The following is a 20,792-nucleotide window of genomic DNA, read 5'->3' on the forward strand; positions in this document are numbered from 1 at the left end:
GAATGACTGGGCGTCTTAACACAACTTACTCCGTAAACTATATGAACATTAATATTTAAAATTAAGTACCTAATACTACAAGTCTTACACCATAAAATTAAACTAAATTGTAGATATCCCTTTAAAAATCACAACAGTTATTTTGTAAAATTCAGCCGAGGCAAAGCATCTAGTTTTATTATTCCTAATTGTGAATACTTATATTATAAATGTGTGCATTAGTGTGTAAGTATTATACATATATATTTATATATATAAATACACACACACACACACACACACACACACACATATTATTTTAGTGGTTTAATAGTCGATGAAATGAATTGCAGTGACCATGTTCTTTTAGATTTTTGTGGTTGTCTCTGATTCCGATGTGCAGGCCAATTGCAATTTATTTTTCTAGTTCACGCTTTATTTATCCTATAGTATATTAGTTACGGTAAATATTAAAATAGAATTACAATACGAATAATATATGAAAAAGAAGATACAAAACACAAAAAAGAAGCAGCCAAATTTGTTGATTTGAATATAAATTTTTCCATATTGAGCAAGTTAAAATATTTTTTGTTGATTGTCAAACAAATTCAAGTACGAGTGTAAGACTAAAACAGTCGACTGTAAGCGATACTGTATTAGCAACGTCGAACCATTACAAATTCGTTGTATAGCTGTGTGACAAATTCCATAAATAAATGTTTCCTCTGCGGGAACACATGGGTTAGGTCTTTTTGGCCTACAAATACTAAAGACCTCATACAATACTACAAGGACGTATGTTAAAAGACTATTATCGTATTAAAAATTATAATGCTTCACATTTAACTGTAATTAGTAATTTTGCTGTACACATTATAGTATATATGCTAGTTAATACATACAAATCAATATAACGTTTAATCATGTTTAGATGATTATTTTGTACACAAGTAATATTGCCATTGAACAAATTAGATTTGTTGTGTCCTTGAGGAACTTGAACATTTCCTGTGTAGTGGTACAACCTCCTCTGCTGCTCCATGTTTATGGATAATTTATGTATACGCATACATATATGTTAATTAAATAGTTTTATTTGTTTTGTTAGATGTAAAGGCTGTAACAGAAAGAACATTAGCCTACATTCATGTTTATTTATATTACTTAGTTAGTTAGTTAGTTAGTTAGTTAGTTGCTTAACTTAATTAAGGTGATTACATTTGTTTTTTTGTTTTTTACATATTATCTTAATTCAACTTATTTTAAATTTTAGTATCGATATCGGTAGTTCTAAAAAATTAATGAATGGAGTAGGTATTGTGTTCCCCAAATGCTTCTTCTATAATTAATGGGTGTTTGAGAATAGTTTTTGTGGAGAAGAATTATAAGCGATTTAGTAGTATGTGCTTTATATATATTTGCTTTATAGGTTCATCACAGTGATTGCAGCAGGGTTGTTCTTTATATTTTATTTTAATTAAATAATTATGTGCATACATTTCTATATATACCAAGAAAATGCAATAAAGTTTATTTTAATATACCTGCCAGGATCGTACCCAGGAATTTATCATGGGGAGGTCCAACATTTTTATTTGATCTGTTCTGTAATGTAATGATAATTATAGTTTAACTTAATACCAACAAATTACTGTTAATAATTACGAGTATGGTTTATACATTATAGGTATATTATATAATCTATAAACCTTATATATTGAACGTAATGGGAAATTAAAATACACTATATACTATTATTATACTATTTACTATTAAACCGTTGAGTATGTAGAAATTTCAATGGGAGCCCGGGCCCGGAAAACCCCCCTTGGGTACGCCCTTGATACTTGCGCATGTATTGTTATATAAAAACATTTTAAGTGTTAAATTTCTTATGCTAATTGCACCTTTATAAATTCTGATATATATACAGTCGATATATATGTTACCGATTAATTCGAAATTTTATCCGTTCAGCACTCGGCAAATCAAAGGGTATTCACCAAATTTATTGTAATCTTATCGTTAATAATTTAGTATACAATTTTATATAAAATTGTACAATCTATTTACTTCCGATAAATATCAATCTAGATGTTTTAAGGGTATAAGTTATTTTCCTGTAACTTACGGTTAAAAAAAAAGGCATGGATAACCACAATGTTATTTAATAAATGGTGGGTTTCAATGCGGATATGAGAAAACAGAAACGCAAAATTCTACTGTTTTTTGACAACCGTTCAGTTCACAACAGTCCCTTGCCTTGATCTAATATAAAACTTCAATTTTTTTCCTCCAAACACCATATCGAAGTTGCTATCACTCGACCAAGGCATAATTAAGAATCGTTAAACTTGCCAAGAAAATGCTAAAAAAAAATTGCTAAAAAAATCAATATTTACAGTAGAAATTCAAGAAACAGATATGTGTTGAACCAATACAATGGAATTTTCTGCCAGGTCAAAAAAATTTAAATTTCTCTGATTATGTCAATGTGAATGAAGATGTTGTATGGGGAATTTTACCTGAAGCAGAGATTTTGGACCATACATTAAACATCGATGAAGACGTTAAAAACGACCAAGATGATTTATATCTTGTAACTTTAAAGGAAGCCAGTTAATTATTAGAAAAATTACTTAACTTTTCGGTCGAGTCAGAAGTAGGTGTTGAGGTTTTCGAAGCTTTGTTTATCTTAGAAAATAGTATTGAAAAAATTAAACTAAGTTTAATGAAGCAGAAATCAATATTTTTATTAAAAAATAATAATTTTGATTTTAAAAACATTTACTTAATTATATTATTAAATTTAGTTGGTATGTAAAATGTAAATAATTTAAAAATTTTAATAAATAAATAAACGTTAATTTTATTACATTCAATAGTTCGAATTTTTTTTTGCCCTCTCAATATTTCGAACCATTCAGCAATTCGAAACTTTTCATAAGTCCCACCAACTTCGAATCATCGAGTGTCGACTGTACATATTAAAACCATTATATAAACTCGTATAACTAACTCTTTGAAACAATCATATTTTACTTTGCATTTAGATTTTCATATTTATTGTACCATACAATTTTTATATCAAATATTTTTTTGAAGAACATAAGATATTTTTTTTTTGTATCTATAAAAGGAAAAAATATTGATTACGAGTATGTACCTATAAATAAGTAGATATTAGGTGCCCATACACGAGCGGATTTTACAACGGATTTGGTCTGACGGACTAAATCCTTAGGTCCTTGAAAGATTTGGTCCGTCGGACTAGGTCCTTTAACGTGTCCACTAACGTGAAAATAAAAGTCCGCTATTTTTCGCGGAGCGAATCCACCAGCGGACCATGTCCGCTGGTTAGTGGAGGAAATCCGTTGATTTTTATGTTGAGGACCTAGTCCTTTGGTCTTTCAAGACGTTCTGAAAGATCTGCGGATTTATGCGACGGACTACAACAGTTATCAATAAAACAAAAATTTCTTATCAAGGTCCGTGGTCCGCCGGACCTGGTCTTTTAGTCTGTGGCAAAGCGAGAGACTTGAACCGTTGGACTAAATCCGTTGGATTTTAAATCTGCCGGATTGAATCCTTAGAACACCACACACGATAGGACTTTTTAGAGGATTTAATCCGTCAGAGACCAAATCCGTTATAAAATCCGCTCGTGTATGGGCACCTATTATGAATAGTATGATAATTATTGATGCAGCATATGGTAAAATATAGTTTACTAAATATTGAAGCTATAATGACTTCGGTAAAAAAATATAAATAATTAAACCTTTAAATAATCTTTAAATGTTTTATATCGGCGCCTCAGTTCAAGACTGCAATAACTCAAATTAATAAACTACTGGTTCTAGAATGAAATAAACGACCTCTAGAGGTGAATAATGCAATTAAAAATTATTGCGTTATAGAATCAAAATCGTTGTAATTTTGCAAATAATATCACGTAGATAACTCAATTCTGAATATTTTTGAGTTATTGCTGTCCTTGAACTGAGGCGTCGATATCTCAATAATAGTTTTTTTTGAGTTATTGCAGTCTTTAATTGATGTAATCTTAAATCTTTAAATTTAGGCGATGTATAACAAAATTGGTTTAATTCTTATGGAATACTAAAAATAATAGTTTAGGTACATCAAATTGATTATGAAAAGTATAATTTGAACATGTGTCAATTGTACGACTTTTTATGAGTATGTGTGTGTATTCAGGGATAATCAAAATTTTCCGTTAATCGGTATCTATTTAACTATTTAAATCTAAAACTTTAGGATAAAATAACATATGTCGCAAAAAAAAAAATTATCATAATTAATAAAAATAATAGGTATCTAAATATATTATTATTATAAACTTAATGATTTCCTACGTGTGTATGTATTTTACAGTTTTTGAATTTTTCTAATTCAATATAACATTGTATGCATGTCATATAATGGATAATAAAAAATATGCCATATAATCCCATATAATTTTTCTATAATTATAAATCATATCATACGAGTATAGAGTTACAGACTATTGTTTTATTGATTATTCATTGATATATATATCAGTGAAGTACGTCACACGTTTTACAATGGAATTTAAGTTATTTACTCAATACTCAATTCTAAACTTTCAAACACTGATTGTTCACGGTGTTGTTTCACTATCGATTTGCATAAAATAGTAATTAAATTAAATATTGAACAGCGGATAACATAGTTCTCCATTTTGTTCAATTAAGACTAAACAGTGACTCACTCACTACTCAGTTAATACTCATACATACTGCGATGTTGCCGAACTAACCCCGAAACATATTGTGTATCCATGACGTCATGGTTCAATCATCACTTCCCTGTGTACGGACATATATATATGTATATGTCTGTACCTATTTAAATGTATTTTACTTTCTTCGTTAAACCGCACCATAAACCGGTTTAGTTTTCTGATGTACGTCTACAAATTTTATATTCCCTCCCTATGAAGTAATGGTATTTTTTTCATTTTTTACTTTTTGAACAATTGCTCCGCAGGGCAATTTCTCTCCTTGCAGCGTAACCATTCGACTAATTCACCAATTTTCTCCGTCTATTCTTGTTGGAATTTGTTTCAATGAGTTTTGAGCTCCAATATATTTAAGTTGTATGTATTCTACATTTATATGTAAATATTTATATATCATACTCGAAAGAATAATGTAGGAATACAATGGTAATATTTATTATTTTTTAAGTTTATACCGTCTATATAACGGATAATCCATTTAAATGCATTTAAATAAGTATTAATGAGTGACGGCTAAATAATGGTCTGGTATTACAGTTATGTATCTAGTTATATAAAAAAAGTTCATAAGTAATTTTTATAAATACCTTAATACTTTATGTGTCATTCAAGTATTTTCTTTGCGTTACAGAACAAGTATTAAATATAAATATCATCCATAAATAATTTAATATAATGATTCATAAAATATGCTGATAATTGTCATCCGTTGAATTTATATATACATATTTATATAAGAATGACACATATTTATATTCAGTTTTAGTTTGAACTATTAGTCGATATTTAAATTCAGTTAATGTGTACCTAATGTATTTATTAGCCAGGCGTTTTTTAAGATCTATATTACCTTATGAATAATTATTTTTGAGTGGCGTCAATGACCAATCGTTCAATTAATAACTGTATGTTTGTATGCCATACTGCTATGTAGATACGACCGCAGTAATAATATATTTTATAGCAATAGTATTATGTGGCACACCGAGTGAATACTGAAGAGTCGGGTGATTTATAGGTGTGGAAAATCGGGACGAAATATATAGGCATGTGTAATGTATACACAATGTACAATATCAATACCAAGGTTCTGTGATATTAAGGTCAGCCGGCCACACACCTATAACGTATATTATTATTTTCAAATCATGTACATGAGCAGCGTAGGTACTCAAGCATGTAAGTAGTTTATATCAGGCGCACCCGCAGAACATTTTCTCACTAAACACATTCCTCAACCCCCTAACCACGTTTTAAATGTACATATTAGTATCCAAGCCTCTGTAGGTATGCTTAATTTATTATATAGATATAAGGGTTTTTGTTGTTTTTATCTTCATTACATTTTTCCTGAATACTTTTGAAATCTGAATTCGCATAACATTATGATGCATACTTTATATTTTTTGATAGTTTCGGTTCACTTAAAAATAATCAAATGAAGTAAGATAATTACTTATATATTTTTTTTTTCAAAAAATTGTATTAACAGTTTCAATATTTAAAAATTCTTATATTTTATTTTTCCAGTGGACATTTCAATAAACTTAACACGCATTTAACTCTAGACATATTCCTAGTTTAAGAAACTTCAGTAAACTAAATGTAAATTTAAATGATACTTTGATGTATTTTTACTCATACGAAAATGTATAACTGATACATTTTAGACGAATTATAGAAAAAATAATTTAAAAGTGTTTATGAAATTAAAAAATTATTAACTTATCGTATATATGTATAATATTTAAATATGCATTTAATATAAACAGTGAACATGTGAAATTTTGATTTTCGTTATCGAAATTTTGAAATTGTTTGCAATAAAGCCAAACAGATCATTAAATTAATTTATATTATTTAAAGCTTAATATACATTTATGTATTAGAACTAGTAATATTTAAAAGAAAATACAATTTTAGGTAAATCATCACTATATTCGTTAATCAAATCTTATACACATGACAATTTTTTAATGATTTTATTTTGAATGTTAAATGATTTTGTCTTATATGTAATAGGATAAAGATGAACAGACTCGATTAGAAATGAAACATCGTAAAGAAGAAGATGATTTGTACAGAAAGTTTGCTAAGCAACGGGAAGCTGAAGACAATCGTATCAAAGAAGAAATAAATGTGAGAATAATTATTATTATAAGACTGTTTACAATATAATTTCTAATTAAAAAGTATTTGTTAAAATAAATAAAAATAGACAAATTTAAAATTAAACTAGTTTTTAACATATTGATATTGTACTGTGTAGAACGAATGGGAAAGAGAATTGGAAAGGCTAACCATTCAATTTGAAAAGGAACTTCAAACGAAAAGAAAAAGGCCGGATGAACAAAAAGTTCTCACTTTAAAATTGCAACAAGAACGGGACAATCTTGAAAAAAATATGACGCTGAGGAGAGATAAAAAAAAAGAATCACTGACGAAAAAACTTTTAGAACACGAAAGGTAAATAATGATTTTTATAGTAAGACACTATATAAGCATAAATTATGATTAATATGTTAAACAATTATTTTAGTGTGTATAAATTTCGATATTTTCGTATGAAAGTTTAAAAATTTACATAAATTCAAACATTCTATTCATAAGTTTCTTTTAGAATCAAATGAGAAAAATGTATTTTGAATATGTATTTATATTTTTGATATAATAATATATTTAGTATATAACGATACGTTATGGTTGTATGTGGCTTCAAATATATTTCGTTTATTAGCTGTTTTTGTTTCATTGAAATTCTACGAGCAATTATTTGAATTACATTATATTTAAGGCAAACAAAGGACTAAAAAATGCTCATATTCATATAGGTAATTAAGAATTTATACATGCATAATTCAACACGTACTATCTACTATAATTATCAAAGAAAAAAAAGTGTAATATGTTCTAGATCTGTTCAAAAAGTACCGGGATTTTATTTTTAATAAATACAAAAAGTTGTTTTAATTATTACATACGTTTGTGAGGCATTTTTACCGAGTTTCAAACAAAACTTGATGCATGCACACACGTTGTTTGTTAATTTCGAGCATGTCGAAAATGCCAAACGAAACAAACTCGATTTAACAATATGTTAATTTAAACTGAATTAAGATTGCGACTTTGGATTTTATTTAAAATATTCACTAATATGTGGGGAATATATCATTTTATATAATATATAATATAATATAATTTATAACTTTAAGCGTTTTCATGCCTAGATTAGCCGTAATAATATTTGTGCCGGTACTTTTTGAACTGACCACTTATTAGGTTGATTGGTTTTTCTCAGAATTCAACGAAAATATTTTTATTATTATACTCTTTTTGTTGAAAAATTAGAATTACCTTAGTTTGTGTATGTGAAAATAAAATTTTAAATTTTTTCAACTATTGAATCCAACTAGGATGTTACTTATGAAATGGTACTTAAAAATATATGATTAATGGTTTATTATTATAGTCTATAGACGTAGACACGTCGTCAAGGGGAGGGCCTTAGAGCCTGGCCCCCTAAGAATAATCAGTGGCCCCGAGCTGGCCCCCTTGATTTTAATTTTTAAATATTCTGGTGTTTAGTTGTCCCAAACCGGCTAAATCCTGAATGTATATTCAATATGGGCGATTGTAAACTCTTCTAGAATATCGGTTAAGATAAAAAGGTAAAAGGTCTAGTGTAAAATCCGCCAGTTTTTTTTTCATACCTGTAATGGGCATAGGCGTAAACTGGGGGGGGGCAAGAGGGGGCAACCCCCCCCCTAGAAAAAATTAGGAGGGGCAGTGCCCTCTCTGGTATTTAACATACCTTGTTTTAAAATAAGTACAAAACAGCTGGTTATAGCTATTACTATAACATATTTTTTTTTTAAATCTTAAATTTTCGTTTATCTAACATAATGTTAGAAAATGAATAATTTTATATAATAATATGTAGGTAGTAAAGCGGCATTTAGCCTCGGACACCCTTTTTGTTAGATATGTAATTATATTTTTGCCCCCCTAATAAATTTCCAAGTTACGTCTATGGTAATGGGTATATGTAAACTCCTCTAGTTTTTTGTTTGTTTACCTGCTCAGTGCTCACGTTGCCACTTGCCTACTCACATTAAATACGTTGACATCTATTGCAATGATGTATGTCAAAATTGATAAAATTATTGTCATGGTTCGATTTATTTCAAGGTGGATATATATCCACATTGATTCATTTATCAATAATTTTATCTTCATATTATTTTTCCATTCTAAACTAGCTCAACATACAAACCCGCTAATCAATCGTCTTTCCTCTTGCGAAAATCCTGTCAACCCTCTAAGAAGATTAAATCGGACCTGGCCTAGAGATCTATTAAAATAATCTGTCGGGTGGCACTACTGAGTGCCCTCCCATTATGTTAATTCTTGTTATTGTAAAACATGTATTATAAAAATTACTTAATGTTCAAATTGATATAGATTGTAATTATTCTTTTAACAAATAAAAAAAAAAATCTTCATATTATCTGAAATTAGTATTTCCAATAATGATATCGGCAGTAGGTAAGATATACGTAAAGTATACTTTGACGAACATAATTATTCGTAGTCTGCGTGTCTCCGTGTATATTTTATATTGAACGAAATATGTCGCAACAAAGTAATAATATAAAATTAATTACTGGTCAACGAGACAATTTATTGGTTTTATTTAACAACTACAAATATAACCAAAATATAAAATATGCTTCTGGTGAAATAAAATGGAGGTTTGATATTATATAATATTATAATAATAATATTCACGTATTACTTATTACGTATTACTTTTAATAATATATCATATTAATTTTTACTACTCGATTTTCTTCACTGGCGGAGTTTACATTTATTCAATTTTACCTGATTTTTTTATGACGGTAAACTCAATTTTACCTGTTTTATTTTTTTGGCGGATTTTACAGTAAAAAAAAGTACATGTGGCGGAATTTATATGCGCCCATTCCATAAAATTAACGATCGTATAACAAAAATTAAATTCCGAGATTCTATTTTATAAATATTTATCACTTAACAACTTGAGATAAGACAATAGTACGTGTATTAATATAGATTGAAAACTAGGAATTTCAAATACGGATATCGTTCGCACATTTAATAAACACAACTACAGAAACGGGCCAAAAAATATTGGCCCCCTTATAGAAATATGTCTGGTTAGGTGCCTGTATGGACGTAATGGAAAAGGGTTGCCCAATATAGTATTTATATTGAAATACAAGTATACAGTATTTTAAAATCACTGATTGTAGTATGTACATTCTAACATCTAACTGGTTTGTTTATTATCTAATATTATTCATAATATTATTATTTTATTATTATTCATGATTTAATAGAATGTGTAATATTCATCAATGACATATTGTACACAGCTGACGAGAATACAAAACATGTTTACAAAACTATGCCCCTATAGACGCAATGAAACCAAATCCTGGACAGGCTTGTTCACTTCAATGGAATGTAGCTCGGTGAGAAGAGACTTCGAGCGCGTGCGCTTCTCGAATATTCTTCGCCAATGAACTAAAGCAGTTGAAATGAATAGTGATTTCATTTTTTTTCGTAACTTCGATTCGAAGTAATAAAGATAACGTTCATCTTATGTTGTGGTAGATTAGAGATACATACTTTTAGGAAAATGAAGATTTCAAACTATTCTCTAATCTCAATATATTGAAATATACTGATATTTTATTATAATATGAATAGATAATACTTATTCGATTATAATTATAATCATTTTTAATTTTATTTAAGTTAAATTCGTTATATTTAAAATGTATTTTATTAGAAATACAAATATGTAATTTATTTATTTTTATATTTTAATGCATGGATCAGCAACCATCTTAACCATGTGGGCATATTTTTTTGAACTTTTTAACGAGGACCATTAATAAAGAAATTTATTTTGCATGTAATACAATACTAATAATTTTATTATTATCATATTAAGTTATTTTACATTGAAATATGAGTACAAAAAAATACAAATTTCTGTACACAGTAAAATTGCTTTTTGATGAAAATTTAATTTAAAAAAAATAAAATGTAAAATTGTAAATTAATGCAATTTTTATACCTGCAGTTTTTAGTTAATTTTTATATATCAGTTTGCAAACATGTTGTTGGTTAGGTCAGATTAGGGTTAAACATGAGCTTAAGTTAATTTTACTGACTTAATTATTTAAAAAGTAATCTCTTTCCTTTAACAGTAGCCATTGGGATTAGAATAATTAATTAATGCACCTATGCACCATTTTCTCCTTAAAGTATCATTCAACCAATAGTCAAAATGTATATTTACACTTATGAGTAATTATCTCACGAAATTTCACTTTTTTAAAAATGATACCTATTACCTTTACGAATTAGAACGAATGTTGAATATCGTACAAAACCGTCGTCATTGCATATTTTAGAATTAGTTTAAGAAATTCCGTGAAAATTCCAATTCAGAGAAATCGGAACAATAATAGAGTTATAAACATTGGATTTCTATAATGTTATGTGCTAGGAAAAAACAACAATATTGACGATGATGGAATAATGATAATTAATAACCGCGTCAGTATTGATTTTCGTGAACGAAAGTATGACGCGTAGTAAGACCTAACCTAGTAAGACCTAGACCATGGAGAAGGTAAAAAAAAAAAGAAGAATCAAGATTGGTGATAGCATGAAACTATATATTATTTACAAGTCAAGGGAAAGTTTTCGTTGTCAACGCCAGGAAAAGGGTTAACGTTTCTCAGTAGCGGTATACAGTTGTTTTCCACAGGGCCGTGTTCAACAGGGCGTCAACCGATACACTTAATTTCTGTGTGTTCCGATCCGGTGACAAAACACATTTGATCGACCCGAACGGTAGACACCGGTACATAGCGGTAAACACTGTGGTGTATTTTTTACGCACCGAACCTTAACTATCTCCTTTCTATCTATTGAAACGTTTTTTTTTTCTTAATTTTTTTTTCCAACACCGAGCTCATATAGAAATATATATATATATATATGCATACATAATGCAAATGTTCGTATGTTATTAAGAAAATTAATACCATATTAAGGTTAAGACATGTTTCACTGATTAAAAACGATATTATATCATAAAACCTAGTTATATTGTTTTCATTTGTATGAATTTGAAGATAAAAGTTTTGAAGTTGAGGGTCCTCAAATATATATAATTATCTGATAAATGACTATCGATATTATAGAAAAAAATAATTATTCGTAAAATAATTTGGTCAATTATTTTCTAAACCTTGAAAAAATGATTTTTTTTTTATAATATTTATGACTATAAAAATAATCAGAAAATTTATTTTCTCTGATTTTCGTTCTGAATCGATTTGAAAAAGTTCTAAAATATATACAAATAAATATAACTGATGAACATATATACAGTGGAACCTCGATAACTCGAATCGGTTGGGGGCGAAAAAAAAATTCGAGTTATCGAAAATTCGATTTTTGGAAAACCTCGATAACTCGAATCTGCCAAAAAATTCGAGTTATCGAAAATATTTTTTATTTAAAAACACAAAGACTTTAATTTTATAATTTTATTTATTTATGTATTTACTAATAAATTAATAATATATGTACTATATAGGTTATGTATATTGTATTAAAATGTTAAAAAAAGTATAATGTAATAAATAAAGTAGAATAAAAGAATAAAAAGATAGTTAGAGACTTTAAACTGCGTTTTTCCATCTTGTCTTGACAAAATAAACTGAACATTTGCTGTGTCAGCATTATATTAAATATCGACGTATACATTTCGTATTTCAATTGACGTATAATTTTATCAGTAATAAATACACTAATAAAGTAGATAAACGTAACTTATCTGGGATATAGACATTATATCGTATTATAGACATATTACATATATCGTTGAATTTATAACTGTACCTTTTAAGTAGTATAGGTAATGATAAGATTGATAATATTAATCGGTTTTCGATTACGATTATCGTTATTTATAATAATACATACATACATACATATGTACTTGGTTATTTGACCTTCGAGTTATAAGCTAAAATTCAACTAAAATTACTTCGACTTATCGAGAAATTCGAGTTAGCGAAATTCGAATTATAGAGAAAATTTATCACATATATCATATATCGGAAGCCAGGGGCTAAGGCATTCCTTCGAGATATCGAAAATTCGACTTATAGAGGTTCGAGTTATCGAGGTTCCACTGTATATACATAAATGTAAACTCAATAGTAAAAAATGAATGTAAGCTAATAACACTGTTGTTGATGCTGAACAATGAAAAAAAATGTAACTAAAGTTTAACACAATACATTTTTACATTCAGAACCATTTTTATTGGTTTTTAAAGTATAATTTCTAAATTTAATATGTAGCATTATTAAAAATTACCTTTGTTTTAATATAATCAAATAATCAAATGTTACGTCTTGATAAATTAATAAATAAATCATTATATAGTTATGATTTATAACAATGTGTTTTTATAAAGGTACGTTTATTAATCTCGAATTATGTGAATTAGCTATATAACTAATATACCCCAAAAAAAAAGTTCTGAATAAAAAAAAAGCGTTCACCATTGGCCTAAATTACATAATTGCATTGGATTAAAAGCATTCAGTATATGTAATAATATATTAAAATATTTTACGTCTATTATTAAAAGAAAATCCATCAAAGAAATTATAAATAATTAATTAACAGTTTTAATTAGTGATGGGAATAATTGAATATCGATAATCGAATGATTAGTAATCGAAAAAAAATAATCGAATAATCGAATGATTAGTAAACGAAATCAAAATAATCGAATAATCGAATGATTCATGATATAACTGCTTGAACTGGTTGTATAAATAATCTAATCATTATCTATTAGCATGAAAATGAAATGCATTTTCAATCCAAATATACGTATTAAACCGATTAGTGTGAGGATTACCGATATCGGGAATTATACCAATGATTAAAAGTAAATAAATAATAATACAATACTGACAGTAGAGATCTTAATTTAGTACCTAATGGATAATGAATAAAATATGCAATTTTTTAAAATATAATTCAATTAATTTGCTTTTGATAAATTTGTTTGGTCCATTATTTGGATTATTAAAATCTTTCTATTATTTTGATAATCGAAAAATAATAATCGAATGATTCGATTATTCCCATCATTTCTAATATGAATATTATTTGTAAGTTAATTATCAAATAAATAACAAATTAAGTATAAATTCTTTTTTAATAAAATGTTCATACCTACGTTCCATTATAATTTGAAGAATTAGTTGATTTATCATGAGTGTATTTAAAATGAATGTAAACATTTTCAGTCTAAACAAAATATTAAATATAGATTATTTACTAAATACATTTTAAAATATACATCTTCAATATTGTTATCATTGTTGTTAGACAAATATTTTAAAGATAAAATTATAATATTTACAAAATTTCGGAAAAAATTGAATTACTAAAGTCAAATTATTTTTGTTTATAAATAATGTACCAACTTACATTAATTATATGATTATGCATTTTATGTGTTTGTATTAATATAAATGTGTGCGTGTGTGTGAATAAACTTACAAAGGACTTTCGCCCCATTTCCCTAATCCCTAAATCCTGTTTTATTATATTCTAAATTTGAATAAAATGTATAACAATTACATTTAAATTAATACTTTGTAATATATTTTTATAGGTAAGACAAATAGAAATTTTAAATAATCTATTTTTAAAATAAATTTTCTCTGTGTAAAACGTCCAATTTTTCTCAGTGTATTCCTTCTTTTATTTTTTCATATTTAGTCGCAATTTTATAAAATTTGTATAAACCTAAATATGAATTTTTAATTCGAATAGAGTTTTGGCTATGCACTCATTTATTTATATATTTATTTACTCAAAAATTAATAACCATTCACTAATTTTTGTTTTATTTCATTATGAAATATAATTATGCTAGTGCTGCAGTACATCAACATGAATTTAAACATTAGTTCTTAAAATTAAAATTCGATTATTAACTATATACATGATATTTTAAGGTCGCAAATGCGACCCAGTGTGACCCAGTTTTCGACGCTGCAGCGGTGTGAGTATGTGTGTGTAGTTTAACTAATTTATTCTCTAAAAAATGTTCAGAAAGTTTAATTAGAACTTAACTATCAACTAATTATATTTTACAGGGAAATAATTATTTATTATTTCTTATTGTAATATTTTAATTTTAAAAAATTCACTTTTTATATACCTATTATATGAACAAAAACCAAAATAAATTATAAAAAATTTTAAAATTAATTTTTATCTGTATTTTCGAAGTAATATATTGAAGTCATTATTTATTTCATATATTTTCAGATTGTATAGGTCTAGCGAATTATGTAATTTGACTCTTAAATTTATTTTTTTTTATATTTTACTATAATAGTTATATTAATAATAATAGTATAGTTTATACGTTCACTATTATTAAATACAAATAGTGATTTTTATCCTACGATTTTATTACGATTATAAATGACCCCACGTATCTTGTTAATCTATCGTCGAAATCGTATTTTATCAACTATTAAATTTACCCAATATACACCTTATCTAAATGGACAATATTTTACTATAGTTGCCCAAATGAGGTTTAAATGTATTAATTTTTTAGATTCTTTATTTTAACATTATAAGAGTACCTACCTAATATTATTAGTTATTTATTTTTATTATTATTTAAGTGTATTCAATTATGTTCGTACAATAATATTCATTTTATGATTATTTGTATTATTTATTATTATTTGGTTTTGCCTTAACGATAAAAGTCAGTGAAAAGTCAAATGAGGTTGGTCATAACTAGCTTCGCCCGGTCAAAAGCCGACTTTTACTTACTAACATTTTGCCCAAGGATTTTTATGGGCAGTTCCCGTTTTGTCCTAGTATTTCTGAGGTTTGCCCGTACATATATACTAATGAAAAATTCTATAAATGAATACGTGTCCCATTTCCGATTCTATGGAATGAAAAATTATATCTTTTAATATATTTTTCAACACTACATTTAGTTGTGCTAATGTTTTCGAAAATTACATTTTATTTTGTTAATATTATCCATTAATGGCTACATGTAGACTTCCTATAATTTTGATGTTTTCGTTGCTGTAATACTAGTAGTACTTGGACAACAATGTATACCAAGTAAGATAAACGCTTATGCATCTCATCAAGTACCCATAGCCTGTTGTATAGGAGGTACATTAATGATTGACGATGGATTCTTTTAAAAACAAAATAACTATAGTATAAATAGATATATGTTATATAGTAAACTCAGAACTGACCATGGATTGTCTAATACAATAGAATATAAACTATCAATATTTATATTATATTTAAAAGTAATCCATTAGATACGTACTTTATATTAACACCGACCGACATATGTGAGCACGCGCGCGTGTCACGCCTATTAGCAAATAGGCTAAAGTCGCGCATTCCGCCATGCGCGCAAATGTGAGTGTGATGTACACGTAGCTACGTACAGTCGCGTACTTTCTACAGTTTAGATGATCGTTTTTTTTCCATTATCGTCTTATTGTCATTGATTCTTTGTACCATGAAGTAGTATCCTATCTTTCTTACAATCGTATGGTGGAAAATCGTTTTTTTAATCTCTAAAACGAAAAAATAATTTAATGCGTATCACTACGAGACAAACACATCTGAATTCGATGAAAAAAATCGTGTAAGATGGTGGTTTATCTGTTAAAATCATAGATGTTTCTAAATTTTTGCCTTATATTTTTATTTATATCATATACGATAATGGTGAAAATAATTTTAAATTAAACATTAAGAACTAATATATATATATACACATAAGTACTATATACCTATATATACCTATATATAGGTTATCAAATAACAAAATATTCACCACATATCAGGATTTAATAGGTTAATCTGTGTATGTACCATATTAACATTACGATCTATAACACCATATGAAAATATGATCTTATAATTTAATTGTTGTACTGATGACATTTCTCATACGGTGTCTTAAAATACAAAAAAATCGATTTAAAACCATCTCATAGTACTGTTGTTATATCATCTAGGCGTAATACGTTATTTTTAAAGGGCATGCATTCAATAAGTTTATTATTATAAATGCTAACAGCTTATTTTGTGTTAATAGTTACCTATTACTATCTATTATTACTTATTACTTACATTAATTTTTCTATAATTAACTATCGATATTCTATAATGGAATTAACGGCTCGATGAAGTGGACTTTCTAGTATTTTATAATAAATATTAAATAATAGCTTATGTTTTAACTTTCCTTTAATAGTTACTCACTCAGAAGCGTATTTAGTCTTAATTCTAAGGGGGGGGGGGGGGGGGCAAATTTTTTTTTTATTCAGCCTCAAAATTTACAAGTCAAATTTTGGTAATATTTAAATCGGGTGAATCCTTAATATTTGTGTTTTTTTTTTTTTTAACCTAATGTCGGATTCACTTAGAATCGACTTTTGTATAGTTATTTTTTAACACCTGTCTGTGTTTTGAAAATTACGCTTGTGTTTTATTTGATTTTTTACTAAGTATGGACTCGACAAAAAGCCCAATTCAGATTAGAACAGCCACGCGTAATTTGATTTTGTTATAAAGTGATCCACATTAAAAAAATTTGAAATGTATACTCACATACTCATATAATCGATTCCTTTAATATCGCCCCCTTCACCCTCCCCCCTTAAATACGACCCTGTACTCACGTACGTTAGATTGATATTATTTACAATTGAAAACATAACAGATATAGATACTCATATATTATGTAAAAAATATAGCTCATACAAGGTATGGGTGAGAAAAAACCTACCGTGTTAACATTTATTTCACCTTCAAGAGTTAACAAAAATTTTTAAGATAGTACGTTTACTTCTATAGTTCTGCGTATTCATATTATAAATAAGTATCTTATAATCTCTAATAAATATCCCAAAAACAATAATACAATACGTGATTATACAACTTATTAAATATATTATATACATACATTAAATGACAAGATAATTATATGATATACGTTAGTATTTCAATGACATTATTTACATCGATTTACGACCCGAAATTGAGAGTTACTTCTAGAACCTATTAATAACCTAACCTAACCTAACCCAACCTATTAATATGTTTTAACATAATTAAATTAAATATAAAAAAGTATATATGTTTTGACATATATATTTTTTACGTTTAATTTATGCTAGGCTTCAAAAATGTGAAAAATGTTTATTTATATCAACTACATTTTAATCAAATTCATTGATATTAAGTAATATTTTATTAATTTAAATATTTAGAAACATGTAAAATTAAATTATAATATGACTATTATATTTATCAATTTAAACAAAACATTAGTTATGGTTTTTTATGCACAATACAAATATAAAATACAATATTTTGCTTTTTAATTAGAAAAATCAAAAACCATCGTATGAAATCAGTTTACACTCAACAACTAAACTGCAAAATAAATTAACAAGAATAATAAGTAATCAAATACAACGCAATGGTGCAAGTTGTAGATGAACTAAGGGTACTAAACACCCTTCATTTTAAAGCATGCTATGATGAGAGTATAATGATACATATCGTAATCCTTAAATTTCTTTAGAATTTGTATATTGCCTAATAATTGTAGATGATTTACGCCTATGCCTAAGATATAATATATTAGATCATGCGTATGTGAATAAAATGGAACATCCAAACTAATTCATTACACAAGACGTTCTTATTGCGTATGGTTCATCGATTGAAACATTTCGTTAGATAGTCGTAGTGACATAAACTAGGAAAAAACTTGTTTTTAATAAGTACGGTACATTCCTGTATTATTATTACACTCCTTGAATGTATATTTTAACAATTTATTTCATTTATATCACGTTTTTACAACTCATTAATACATTTTTTCTAACGACTTATCTATCTACAAAGTGATGTCCCAATTTAATTTGTTGAAAGTAAATCCATTTTTTTATATATGAGTGTTTTAAGGTAAACTTCTATAATATCATGCTGAATTCCAAAGTCTTAAATTCTTGTAATTTATATTTAATATTATGCTATCATATCGAAGACTATTATAACTTAAAATTTTCAAATAAAATGAATTCAACTGATCCCAGTTAGCATACAAACTATTTGGATAATGTTTAGGTATTTTATATTTGAGCTCTCTTTGGATTTGATATTTTATGTAAACTTAATGAGTAAATATATTAATAAAGTTAAATTATATTTCCATAGCCATAATACGATATACATAGTATAATCACAATATTAAAAAAAAACTTTTCTTAGTTTAAAAATATTGAATGAATTATTTATTCGGGCTTACAACTTTCTGGTCCCTCGTCAAAATTCGCAAGAATATGAAATGTATTTCTTGTATCTAGCTTTGTTAACCATAATCAATAAACCCATTAATTGTATTTCAATGAATGCTTATTATTCATTCAATTGTTTGTAAGCCTGTGTGCCAAACTATGTTAAAGGCTTGACCCAATAATGTTTATTTTCAAAAAAGAAAGAAATTTTGTTGACTAGCTTGTGTACTAGCTGTATAGGAGAATGATTTGCACGAAACCCAAATTGGGCGTTGGGTACTGCAATTTAGGTTTCAACGATTGGTCTTTGTTTCTTTAAAATTATTTTTTTAAATAATTTGCCAAGCACAAGAAGTAGACTAATGGGTCTATAAGAAGTTGCTAAGTTAGGGGATTTACCTGGTTTTGGTAAGAGAATAATAATGGACATTTTCCAGATGACAGAGAAATACGATAGTCTTAACATAGAATTGAATATGAAAGTCAACAACATAATTATTTTTTTAGAGAGATGTTTTAGCTTCTTATTAGTTATTAAGTCATGACCTGGGAATTTTTTGGGTTTTAATCTTTGAATCACATTAGCAATTTCGTTTGGTGAGACATGTTTGATAGGAAGAGACATAGAAAGTGGAGTATCAAGGAAGTTGTTAATTTTGACTAATTGTGAGGTACTAGGAATAATATCTGGGTGAAATACTCGAGTGATGTTCTCCAAAAAAATTAGCTTTGTCAATATCTGATAGTGTGAGTGACCTATCTAATTTTTTAATAGGACAGGAATATTCTTTTAATTTAAGCATACTTTTAATGGTTTTCCATAATGATCTATCATGAGTATTTAATGATTTGAATTTAATATTGAATAGATCGTTTTTATGTTTTTGAATTAATTTTTTAATGCTGTAGGACAGATTATTGAAAGCTGATTTGTCGGTAGGTAATCTTGATCTTTGCCAACGGGAACGGGCTCTAGGTTTTTCGGCGATTAAAATTGTTATATTATGAGATAAGATATGGGATTTGTGCTTGGAGTGGCAATCCTGGTTTAGGGGATAAAAGCACTCGTGTACAGCCGATTGAATTGAACTTACTAATTGGTGGACTGCGGCTTCAATTTCATTGTATGTTTTAAGAGGGATTTTAGATTTGTACAGTTTTCTAATGTTGAGGAAAAATATTTCCAGTCAACTGGATCTTTGAAAAGGAAAGGACTAGAAGGAACTAGAATTAGATGTTCCATAAAGTTTAATAAAACAAGAGAATGATTAGGAGGATAGGTCGCAATATTTTAAATAGTGAAATGTATATGATTGGGGATTGATAAAATAAAAAAATTAAGTAAATCAGATTGCCTATTTAGGTGAGTTGGCCAATGAGTTGGGCCAGAAGGTGAAATAGTTGAAAAACCTTTTGATTGAAGAGAATTGTAAAATAGTCGACCGCTGGGGTTTTCAACGCGGCTGCCCCATAAAAGGTGTTTGGCATTGAAATCTCTCCCATCAATAAACTTGCACCCTAGTGAAGATAAAAGTTATTCCAATTGGAGT

At 27.4% G+C, this 20,792-nt stretch overlaps 1 protein-coding gene across 1 annotated transcript in view; it reads left to right on the top strand.

Moving 5' to 3' along the window:
- Window positions 1-20,792, top strand: part of LOC112680198 (hillarin) — a 50,033-nt gene that overhangs the window by 10,599 nt on the left and 18,642 nt on the right. The window contains exons 3-4 of the mRNA XM_025550233.1: window positions 6,791-6,907; window positions 7,038-7,234. Coding sequence (XP_025406018.1) covers window positions 6,791-6,907; window positions 7,038-7,234 — 314 coding nt within the window. The remainder of the gene's footprint in view (window positions 1-6,790; window positions 6,908-7,037; window positions 7,235-20,792) is intronic.

The sequence above is a fragment of the Sipha flava genome, unplaced genomic scaffold, assembly GCF_003268045.1.
Source record: "Sipha flava isolate LNK unplaced genomic scaffold, YSA_version1 174_pilon_pilon, whole genome shotgun sequence".
Classification (NCBI taxonomy): domain Eukaryota; kingdom Metazoa; phylum Arthropoda; class Insecta; order Hemiptera; family Aphididae; genus Sipha; species Sipha flava.